The 11,351-nt window shown below is 38.2% G+C and overlaps 1 protein-coding gene across 17 annotated transcripts in view; it reads right to left on the reverse strand.

The window, feature by feature from the left end:
* The window catches only part of ppp1r13ba (protein phosphatase 1, regulatory subunit 13Ba), a 42,405-nt gene that overhangs the window by 16,390 nt on the left and 14,664 nt on the right, over positions 1-11,351 (reverse strand). For 9 of the 17 annotated variants that reach the window (XM_079853599.1, XM_079853611.1, XM_079853596.1 and 6 more), the window contains 2 exons: positions 10,413-10,532; positions 7,614-7,681 (listed from right to left, as the gene is read on the reverse strand). In XM_079853599.1, coding sequence (XP_079709725.1) covers positions 7,614-7,681; positions 10,413-10,532 — 188 coding nt within the window. Of the gene's footprint in view, positions 1-7,613; positions 7,685-7,878; positions 8,024-10,412; positions 10,533-11,351 lie in introns of those variants that run through there. The other 8 variants (XM_079853610.1, XM_079853593.1, XM_079853595.1 and 5 more) reach the window with 3 other exon arrangements.

Raw genomic sequence — 11,351 nt, forward strand, 5'->3', positions numbered from 1 at the left:
AATGCTGAGCCAGTCATTTAGCTCCCTCAGTATTTTAATAGCTCTTAGTACTGACCACAGTCACTCGTCATGACTGACCTTCATATGTCCATATGCTGAAAAACACAGCCAGTGCCACAGGCCAAAATCTGTGCTCTCAACTTCAGCATACACAGAACAATATGCATCAGAGAACCACGTTTCTTTAGAGCAATGATTTAGCCAAAACAGACGTTCGGGAAAAAAAGAACAACCGTACAAATAAGGTGCAATCCATAAGATGCATCATAATAATTGTTCTGAACAAAGCATCTAAGCTTTCAGCAGTGGGACTGTTCCTAAAGTTGATGCACTGTGATTTGTTCTAGATAAAAGTGTCCACTAAATAAGTGGTTATCATCTGGCGGGTAATGACAAAAATTGGGTTGCAGGTCTGTTCTGATAGGTCATGGAAAGCTGTAATTTTGAATGCAAGCATAAAATGCAACAAAGCATATAATTGTGCATAATTACATAAATCAACTTAAATTTGAGGACTTTTTGTTCAAACTGTTTTGAGTCAAAACTCAATGTAAAATCTAGGTCCTAAAGGAAAACCAGCACTTACGTAGCTACGTGACAAGCACCAAATGACAATTAGGTTGTGTTCACACTTTTAGTACGGTTTTCTTGGTTTTCTTTATGGACCAAAATAAAAATGTTACATTTAGGGTGTGTTAACTTCACACTTGGCATGTTTGGTTCGATTAAAACGAACCCTGATTGCTCTGTTAGTAAGTGGTTAGTAATAAGTGTGAACGCTGCCATCCGATCCCTGGTGCACATCAAACAAGGGGACCGAGACCCTGAAAGACGGGACTCGGTCCTCTTCCAAACCAACTCTGGTGCAGTTCGACTGAAATATGAACGCAAAACAAACCAAAAACAGGACATGATGTCACAAGATGCGACCCTTAAAAGGACAGAATGCTCAAGCTGTTTTTTCTCATCATAGGAGCTATACATTTCCCTTCACAGTTTGGAACAGGCATCAGAACTGCGTCTCCTTGCAGCGGGTCTTTATTTGAGTGAGTGACTGAGGGATTCCTGCTGCTGTTTTGACTCCTTTACACGTTTTATAAGCTCTTCACGAGTTGTCAGCGCCATCATATATATACGCATATATTCTTTTGGATTTTGGATGTTCGACAAGTTCCGTCGCTAAATAAATGTGTTTTGTATCTTTAGGTTCAGTCAGTGACAGTGTGCTGTGAATGCTAAGATAACAGGACTAAATGTATCTTTTTGGTCTGGACCAAAACACTCAAGAGAACCGAACCACAAGTGTGAACACACCCTTAATCCTGGTTCGTTTCGGGGTCTCGGTCCACTTGTTTGGAGCACACCAGTGTTCAGATAGCAGCGTTCACACTTATTCAAATTAATCGCAATAAAAGAGCAATCGCACCAAACCTGCCAAGTTTGAACACACCCTTAAGCCCGGGACGCACGATTGGCCGTCGGGCCGTTTTTTGAGCGTCGGTCGATGTATTTTTTTCCAGTGTGTTCCGCACCATTGGCTCTAGTCGGACACCATCGTGGTTTTTCGGGCCGATTCAGCATGTAGAATTGGTGTCAGGCCGTCAGTGAAAGAGAGAACTGTTCTGATTGGATGTTCAGCTAAGTGAATGAGTCAGTGCACGAGAATAATAGCAAAACAGCAAGCAAATAAACCAAAACGGTACAGATAGAAGGCTGTTTTAATTTTACGTCATCTTACCTGAGTGTTCCTTGGCGAAAATTTTTATATTAACATGAGCGGAGTGTAATAAAGAAAGTGATGAGCAGGATTGATATTCAAAACTGTAAGCACGCGCTGCTTTCTTTACGAATGTATCTGCAGAAATTGACAGTCTCATTTACACGCAGATGCAGAAGGCGCTTGTTGACGTTCAAGTGCAGCACTAGTTCTTCGTCGTCAGTTTGGTGAGTCCCTAGAACATGTTCCTAATGCTGTCTTCAAATGCAATGACGCTTCGATTCACAGCATTCGTTTATTTTTTCTGCTGCATTTAGGCAGAAACACATTGCTCTTTCATGACTATGCAGAGCACCCTTAGGGACAACATGCACAGATCTTTGGGAACTTTCAAAGGCTAAGCATTCATCTCTACGGACGAAGCATTTGCATTCCCGCAGAACTCCTAATCGCATTTTACGGTGAATTTTGATTATCTAATAAAGTTTTATCTGCTGGGTGCAGGAAGCACAGCGCGACCGAAATGGCATCATCACAGGGAACGTTACAGGAGCATCTAGAGGCAGAAAAGGAGAAAGTGAAGGTCAATGATAGTGATATCAGAGTGGGGCAAGGTCTGTGAGCTCAGAGACGAAGCTTAAAACCAAGCCTGACAACCAACAACGTGCCTGATGAAAGATATTTTTATATTCCTGCATTGCCAAACTTTTAACTAACAGCATAAAAGTCTTGTCCAGATTGCAGCTTATTCTGGCCAAGAATCGCCCACTTAGTCAGTCAGAGATTAACTTCAAGTAAATGTAAAAGAGACCAACCACAGTTCATTTTGTTGTTAGATGCCATTCGCGGATGAGTTATCTAAAATTAAAAAGCATAAAAAATTTCTATTCATCAAAGAATCCTGAAAAAAAAAAACATTAAAGGGGTATAATGCCATTTTCACAAGATGTAAAATAAGTCTTTGATGTCCCCAGAGTGTGTATGTGAAGTTTTAGCTCAAAATACCCCACAGATATTTTTATATAGCATGTTAAAGTTGTCACTTTTTGAGGGTGAGCGAAAACCCACCGTTTTGTGTTCTTTTAAATGCAAATGAGCTGCTGCTCCCGGCACAGTTTCAAAAACTTTTAGCCTTTTATTTTCAAACTGAAGTCAGACAATGATGGAGAGACTCAAAAAGAAGTGACAACATGTAGACAACATTTCTGAATGGTTAGTTATGGTTATGATAAGCATATTCTGTCTTGATAATCTATAAAACGCATTCCCGGGGGCGGATTTTTGTAAATTTTAGGGTTAGTGATGTCACTAACCCGGGAGGAACGTCGTGTAGTCCCTACCAGCCGTTTGTTGTTGTCCTTAAAAAGCAATTTCTTTAAAAGAAAACATCTCCCTTTGCTTTGAATTTTGAGTTTTGTAACTCTGCAGAAGTTGTTTATGCTCAAACAGCAACATTACACACTAACTAAAGTTAGAAAAGTGAAATCATATTCAGCCACCCCTTTAAAAATCATACCAATCCCAAACATTTGAACGGTAGTGTACATCCATCTCAGCTCTCTGCAAATAGATGCAAGCAATGCCAAATATGTGGTTTACATGCTGTTGACATGTGCATAATGATCTAAGACATCCTGAATAAAGTCTGATGTATTCTGACCCTGAAAGAAACAGCATCAGACTATATCAAGATAGTACATGACTGTCAAATGTACAATGTACACAGTCATTCTCAGCTGCTCGCCTGTATTATCAAGGGGAGGGAGAGATTTTTGGTGTGCTGAACATGCAGCTATATATTTTGCCTTCTGGCCCTTTGACCTGGTTTAAAGTGGAGCACACTTGCAGACTTGCATATTACGCTGACAGTTTTAGAGTAAGAGTATACAATCAGGCCAGCGCAGGAGTTCAGAAGTCCTAAAGTTTATTGGCCGGATGTAATTAAAATATCATCATATGATACTGCCTGAAAGAGAAGCCCAGCTGCCTAGATTATCTCTAATAACAGCTGCATTATGGGACGCGGGGAGGGCCGCATATCAGGATGTCGCAGTGAGTGTGTCACTCATTTATAACATAACCGGTGATGCAGGGAAGCTCCCAATGACCACCTGTTCAATAGCTGTGCGCCTTTAAGCGTTTTATGATTTCAGCCCTAATGATTTTTCTTAAAGGGGAACTATCATGCATTTTCTTTAGTGTGTAATGATGCTGTTTGAGCATGAAATATGTCTGCAAAGTTACAAGCACAAAGTTAACTCCAAAAGGAGTTTTGTCTATATCAGTAAGCACTGTTTCGGAACTCCCGGAAACGCTTTGATTGTAGTCGTTTTTTCTTGAACGTATACATCACAATATTCGCTTAAAGCGGCGCCATGTAGTTTTGGCAATTTCTTCGCTGTTTTCTCGCTTTTTGTTCGCAGGTTTCTCTATAGAGCTCCCCCTACAGCTTCGGAATACATATTTGACAACACTGTCGTAAAAACTCATTGGCGACTCTCCCCCCTCCCATCTTCTCCCCCTGGTCATGTGCATTTGTTTTCAAAGAAGCCGGCGAACGCACAGAGCCATGTCCACTGAGGTATGGATGATACACAGAAGGCTAGCATATAAATGTATATGTGTAGTGCCGTAAAGCAATTCGTTACATCGTGAGACCTGATTTCACGCGATACTTCCTCCCGCTGGCCAAAAGTTGCAAGGGTGGTTTTTCTGCTCAAAGGCACTAGGGGGAAGTGAAACGGCCACCATTCAACCCGAAAAAAGTCATATAACCATTCCAATGACTCTGAAGCTGTTCAGTTGAGGTAAATTAAACTAAAAAAACTGCATAGTTCCCCTTTAAGGCATACGAAAATAAAAAAAGGTTTGAGGCATGGCTGAGTTGTGTTGTCGGCATATTTAGGTGTTAGTGTTTACACCTGGGACGCTGAAAGTCGTGGTTATGGTAAGGGGCGTGACAATTCTAAAACACGCTCAAAGCAGTTGACAAATCACAACTCACTGGTCCAGCTGACCAATCAGAGCACATTGCACTTTTTGGAAGGCGGGGCTTCATAGAGACAGGAACTAAACAAAGCGTTACAGAGAGACGGGGAAGAAAGGTGCTGCAACAATTTAAAAAATGAATGAAAAATAATGTGTTTTTTGAACATTCAAGCGTGAAAACCTATTCTAGTAAACCCAAAAATCAAAATCAAGGCTTTAAGAGCATAATACGGCCTCTTTAAAATACTGACATGGATACTTACAGAGGAATGTAGATGTGCGTATTTAAGCACAGGAAAAAAAGAACGCCTCTTTTTTAAAAGCATTATCAGTATCAAAGACAGACATATGGAGTCGAATAGCAAGCAAACAGAAACTAGATAGCGTTATGTAGTCGAGTGATCTTTTGGAAACAGGGAAACCTATGTATTCTGTTTCTCGAACACTTCCTGTGTCCGCCACGTGAACCATTTCGCTGCAAATGACTGTGGTGTGGGACTGGAGCTTATCAGCACACTGCACACAAGATCCCTGCTGCGAAGCTTTCAACTTCTAACTTCCAACTGGAGCCTCTCATGTGGACCATAATTGAATGGCAACAGTCAGAACTGATTCCTAAAAGGAACAGTTCACCCAAAAATGTAAATTCTGTCAGCATTTGCTCAACTGTTCCAAAACCGAACAACTTTCTTTAGCCTACACTTTCATACACTATGTTCCAAATCTAAAGAAGCAGTGTTGTTATTGTTAAAGTCCTCGTGAACTGGAAGTGGCAACCGACTTTATTTCAGTGTTGTGATGTATTTCCAAGTGAAACAGAATACTGAATAAAGGGCAGGGTTTTATTTTAGCGCTCCTCCACTCCATCCCTCGCTCATAGCAGACTGATGGTTGGAAGGGAGTGGTTAAAGGAGAACTCCGGTCAATTTTAACATTGAGCTCATTTTTTTGTACATTTGGAGTGCTGTCAATACAGAGAACAACGACAAAAATCGGTGTTACCTACACAGTGTTATCCTCTTTTTAAAATTTGCACCCTGTTGACTTCAATGGGGCAAGTACTAAACCTGCTTTTAGCCTCTTAACATCCTTGATGTGTCATTACAAGTGCACAGGTCATGTGAGTGATTCCTTCAGAGTGAACGCGGGTCAATCTGACTGCAGTAGATGTGCAAGATATGAATAAAAATGATATTTATTTAGTCAGCGCTCATACCTGTATTTACATCCTGTTTTCGGTCAAAGTCCATAGTAATCGATTGTCGAGTTCACGCGCATTGGTTTAGTACCTATGATCATGCGCGTGAACTCGACAATCGATTACTATGGACTTTGACCGAAAACAGGATGTAAATACAGGTATGAGCGCTGGCTAAATAAATATCATTTTTATTCATATCTTGCACATCTACTGCAGTCAGATTCACCGCGTGTTGACTCTGAAGGAATCACTCACATGGCTGGGCACTTGTAATGACACATCAAGGATGTTAAGAGGCTAAAAGCAGGTTTAAAACTTGCCCCATTGAAGTCAACAGGGTGCATATTTTAAAAAGAGGATAACACTGTGTAGGCAACACCGATTTTTGTCGTTGTTCTCTGTATTGACAGCACTCCAAATGTACAAAAAAATTAGCTCAATGTTAAAATTGACCGGAGTTCTTCTTTAAGGATATTCAAACCAAGCCGTCAAACTGACGTCATCAGAGAGGGAACGCCATTCAGAGCAGAAGCAAATTTTCGGATTTTGATTAAACCCGACAAACCATTTTTTGTCAGTGTATTAACTTGCATGGATTAATTGTTCACCACAAGACTAGTAATGTGCGCTAACAAAGTAAATAGGGTCGATTTTGATTTCATGACGACTTTAACTGAAACCAAAACTAAAACTATTGAAAATGTTTCAGATTATGAACCATTAAAATAAAAATATTAAATAAAAAACTTAGAAATAAAATAGACTGGTTGAAGTACTAAAATTACAACAACAACAACAAAAAAAATAGAAATATTAAAAAACTAATAAAAAAGACAAAGACCATAACAACATGAATACAATTTTATTTGAGTAAATTAAAATGAAAACTGAAAATAGAAAAATAAAAGCTAATTCAAAATATTAATAAAAACTATAATAGTATATAAATAATACTAAAATAAGGTATTATTATTAAATAAAGCCATATCTGTATGTGAGGAAAAGACCAACATTTACTAAAAATCTTGCCCTTATAGCTATTATACTCGCACTTGTAAATGTACATTTACATGTGCGATTTAAAAATTTGACCATTTCGATTAAACAATATCTTGTCTTCAGTCCAACTGAAATTATACTAGTCAAACAACATATGCAAATGAAATTTGAAGAGATAGAAAACCTGTGAACAATTGTATTCCTCCAGAGCTTTGAGATGTGGCTGCACACATACTTAACGAAAAGTGTCGTATTAGTGTTGAGTAAATGTAAATTAAAGACTAGTATTCAAAGTTTTCCATAATTACATTTTATAATGAGCCCATGTTATGTAAAGGGTGAAAGTCTATTACAGTATGCAGTGAAATGCCTGTGCTTTCAACATCAAGGACAATATGACAACAGACAATGCATCCAAAATTCATTATCTTGTCAACTGTGCACATTCGAAGAAAGCACACGCACAAATTAGTGTATAATTTGCTCAAAAAAGTGCAACAGACGTAAGGTCCATTAGCTCAAAAGAGTCCTTTTACGGCTTGAAACATGAACACTACAGAGAAACACACATGTAATGCACAGAGAGTGACCTCTGAGGGGTCACTTAAGTGCCAAACTTGTGTTTTGGCTAGACAGTTTCACCGTAAGTATGGGAAGCATCAGTGAGTAGCCCTCATTTGACTGAGAACAGCGTGAATGTGAACGTACCCCATTCTCGCAGGGCTTGTCCGAGTTCCCCCTGCTCTTCCTGTCGGCCTGATCTGAAGTCTGACTTCCTGCTGGGAATAAAACAAGATTACATCATCACCCGTGCACTTGAACAAAGTCGAAACGGTTGCAGAGTGCAAAAACTCCCAGCTGTGGGCAAGCATATACAGTGCTACTGGACAGGGGGGCATTTTTATATCAACAAAACATTAAAATAATAAAACATCGCTCATACGTATAGCAGAAAAAGGAAGGAAAAGGATACCTTTCCATCTAATGAGCATGTGATCCAGCAGTGGGATTTTGGCTGGCATATTAACCCTGATTACTCTGTGCCGAGACTGTAGGTTGTTTGACAACGTTTACCAACCTCCAGTCATTTCTCTTTTGTGAGTCTTTGTTTAACCAGCACTCTCAGCTCTGCCATCTATAAATAAACAGGGGCTTAATTCTCTAAATCCAGGGCTGTGTTATTATGTGTAATCCTGTCAGAGGCTCTGGAAATACCTAGACCTTCTTGGACCGCGCCGCCTCTGATAGGTCTGTACACAATCCCACTGACCGCCCTCTGCTCTCACAGACTAATTTAGAATATCGTGATACGATGAACTAGATTTATACATTTTCACATGCGAGTGCTGCTTTCCATGCAAAACTTGCTGCCACAATGTTGCCAGGACGTTACTACAAGGTGGCTAAAGTGTGGTTTTCATGCATTGTTATAAAAAAAAATTAATTAAAAAATTAAATTAAGCTTGATGGTTTGAGAATGAAGAAATTAGAATGTAAATATTAGTATTGTAGTTTTACAGTTGTACTAAAAAATATTACAATATTTTATTATTGTATATTACAATGTTTTATTTTACAATTTAATAACATTATTACAATATATTTCTTATTTTATTTATAATCACAATAATTTTTTCAACAAAAAAAATCAGACTTTAAGGATGGTTTGCACTCAAAATGATTAAATTTAATTGTATCATTTTGAGTGTTCTTCCAGTTTTCCATGCAGATACAAAGACTGTAAAGGTTATGTTCTATGTGTGGACTCTTATGTTGTTTTTTTCTTTGGTTCCAATGTTTCCTTCCAGTGTTTAGTTCCTGTTCCCTTTGTTCCAGTTGCTAGTTGGTTTCTATTGAACCAATAGAAACCATCTATTGAACCAGTAGAAACCAATATATTGAACATAATCAATTAACCAATGAGTACATTGGTTAATTGATTATGTTCAATATTTCAATATATGTTCAATTATTGAGTCCTGTTTGGTTCCTCATTTAGCCATGTATTTGAGGGTACTTTCGCACAACAATGATGTACTAAAAATGGAAATGTATTTCCTTTGCGTTTTTGCTAATGTTCGAGTACAGACAACAATGTTGTCAAAACGATCCCTGTTCACAAGGATCAGCGAATATGAATAAAAACGCTGTATTATGCATGCCAGGCCAGTAGTTGTCAATGTCACTTTAATAAAGAAACACTAAACGCCTATAGACTGAATACATAATAAACATCTGGCGTCACCTTGCCTGCACCACAACACCTACAAAATCACTCCAAGCATTCTAGAATGATTCATTATTTCCAAATAGAGCTTCAAGCAATTTGGTGAAAATTCCTGTATTTTTTCAGGATATATTGCAGACATTGCCAAATATTACAATGTCATATTATTTTGATCTCATGCAACCCTAATTTAAATTATACCCTATGTATGAGCAACATTAATAATGATGCTTTCTCCCATATTAAAACTCAAAGTCTGTATTTCTCTGTCCTTTTATTCATTTTTTTATGGAATATTGCAGTATTTATTATAAATGATTTATCCCTGCACATACATTTTTTTTATTCATGTGTAATCTCATTATCTTTAATTAAAAATAACTTTCCCTCCCTCTTCTCTTCTCTTCTCTTCTCTTCTCTTCTCTTCTCTTCTCTTCTCTTCTCTTCTCTTCTCTTCTCTTCTCTTCTCTTCTCTTCTCTTCTCTTCATGTGTTCACTCGCGTGAGGCCAGGACAACCTTTAGCTTACGCTACAGATAAGTAATATAATTTAACAAGTATGTGATAACTGGTTCTAAAGCTAAATCTTATATTTATGCCAGGCGACACGTAACTTGTCTGTCCTGAAATCAATAATGCTGCGAAACTTGACACAATCATAGCCAATTAGACCATATTTGATATAATATGATATAATAGTTTGATATTAGTATAAACTACTGTTTAAAAGTTTGGGGTCAGTAAGATTTTTTTTTAAACAAATTAATACTTTTATTCAGCAATGACACATTAAATAATTAAAAGCGACAGTAAAGATATTTATAACATTACAAAAGATTATTATTTCAAATAAATCCTATTCTTTTGAACTTTTATTAATCAAAGAATCCTCAAAGAAATGCATCACGGTTTCCACAAAAATATTAAGCAGCACAACTGTTTTCAAGATTGATAATAATAAGAAATGTTTCTTGAGCATCAAATCAGCATATTAGAATGATTTCTGAAGGATCATGTGACACTGAAGACTGGAGTAACGATGCTGAAAATTCAGTTTTACCATCCCAGGAATAAATGAAATTTTAAAATATATTCAATTAGACAACAATTTCACAATATTACTGTATATTGATCAAATAATTGCAACCTTAGTGGTCATAAGAGACTTATTTTGAAACCATAAAAGCATGTTAAGAACCACAAAGTTTTGAATGGTAATAGAAACCATGCATTAAAATACCCTGCCGTGGTCGTGACCAGGCTTGCGGCGGTTTTACGCACCTTGAGAAAAGTTTGCAATGAGAGACTCCTCGTGCCGCAGGTAGAACTTCACTTCCTGTCTCCTCTGACCCCATTTGTGGAGGTGCTCGAACATCAGCTGATCAAAAGGGATCGCTCTCTCTGTGAATAAGAACACAGACACTCGTTGTCTCAGGCAGGCTGTAAAACCCTGTACTCTACACTTAGCAGAGAGGACGTCAATGTCAGAACTGTTACAATACATCTCTATTAGTCCACATGGTATGAAAACTTCAAAAGGAAAATTACACAACAGCCCCGTAGCAAAGCATGGTGTCACGTCCAGATGAAAAAGGTCTGGCTATCCTTGCTGAAGGCTATCTTTCCTGTCTTTGGCAGTGCGGGCCGTCTGTAGGACACTGGAATAACAGGCCCACAAGAGCCATGTAAACAAACCTAGAGGCTGCAGCCCAGACCCTGAGACGTTCTGTCCCACATTCTACCACCCACTGTCTAGGACAAACTCTGACAAGGGTGTCATTGTTATGTGATGGACAGCGCTGCTTTCTCTGTGGGATCTGGTCCATGAACGTTTCCATTCAGTGCTATTTAGTGATGTAAAAGAGCTGAGCAATACATCTGTATCTGTCAGCCATATTGAGCGGAGCATGTAGAAAACCTACGCAGCACATATGGCATGAGTCTGTTTCCACTGACTGAAGAACAATCCTTGATTTTCAAAAGAGTGGTGACTCATGAGACTAGACTAGAAAGTACTATATAATTTTAGAGTACTGTGTAAATGTTGAATCAACACTAGTCTCAGACGGCATGCCTACAGACCCCTCATTATACGATAATAAAGCTTAAATCAAATATTAGGCGAAAAGTAAAAAGTAAATAAAGTATAAAAACTTTTAGAAGTTATAAATGTTGCCTTGGCAACTAACTGACAAAAATGTTTCAGTTAAAGTACTAAAA

The sequence above is a fragment of the Squalius cephalus genome, assembly GCF_949319135.1.
Source record: "Squalius cephalus genome assembly, chromosome: 20".
Classification (NCBI taxonomy): Eukaryota; Metazoa; Chordata; class Actinopteri; order Cypriniformes; family Leuciscidae; genus Squalius; species Squalius cephalus.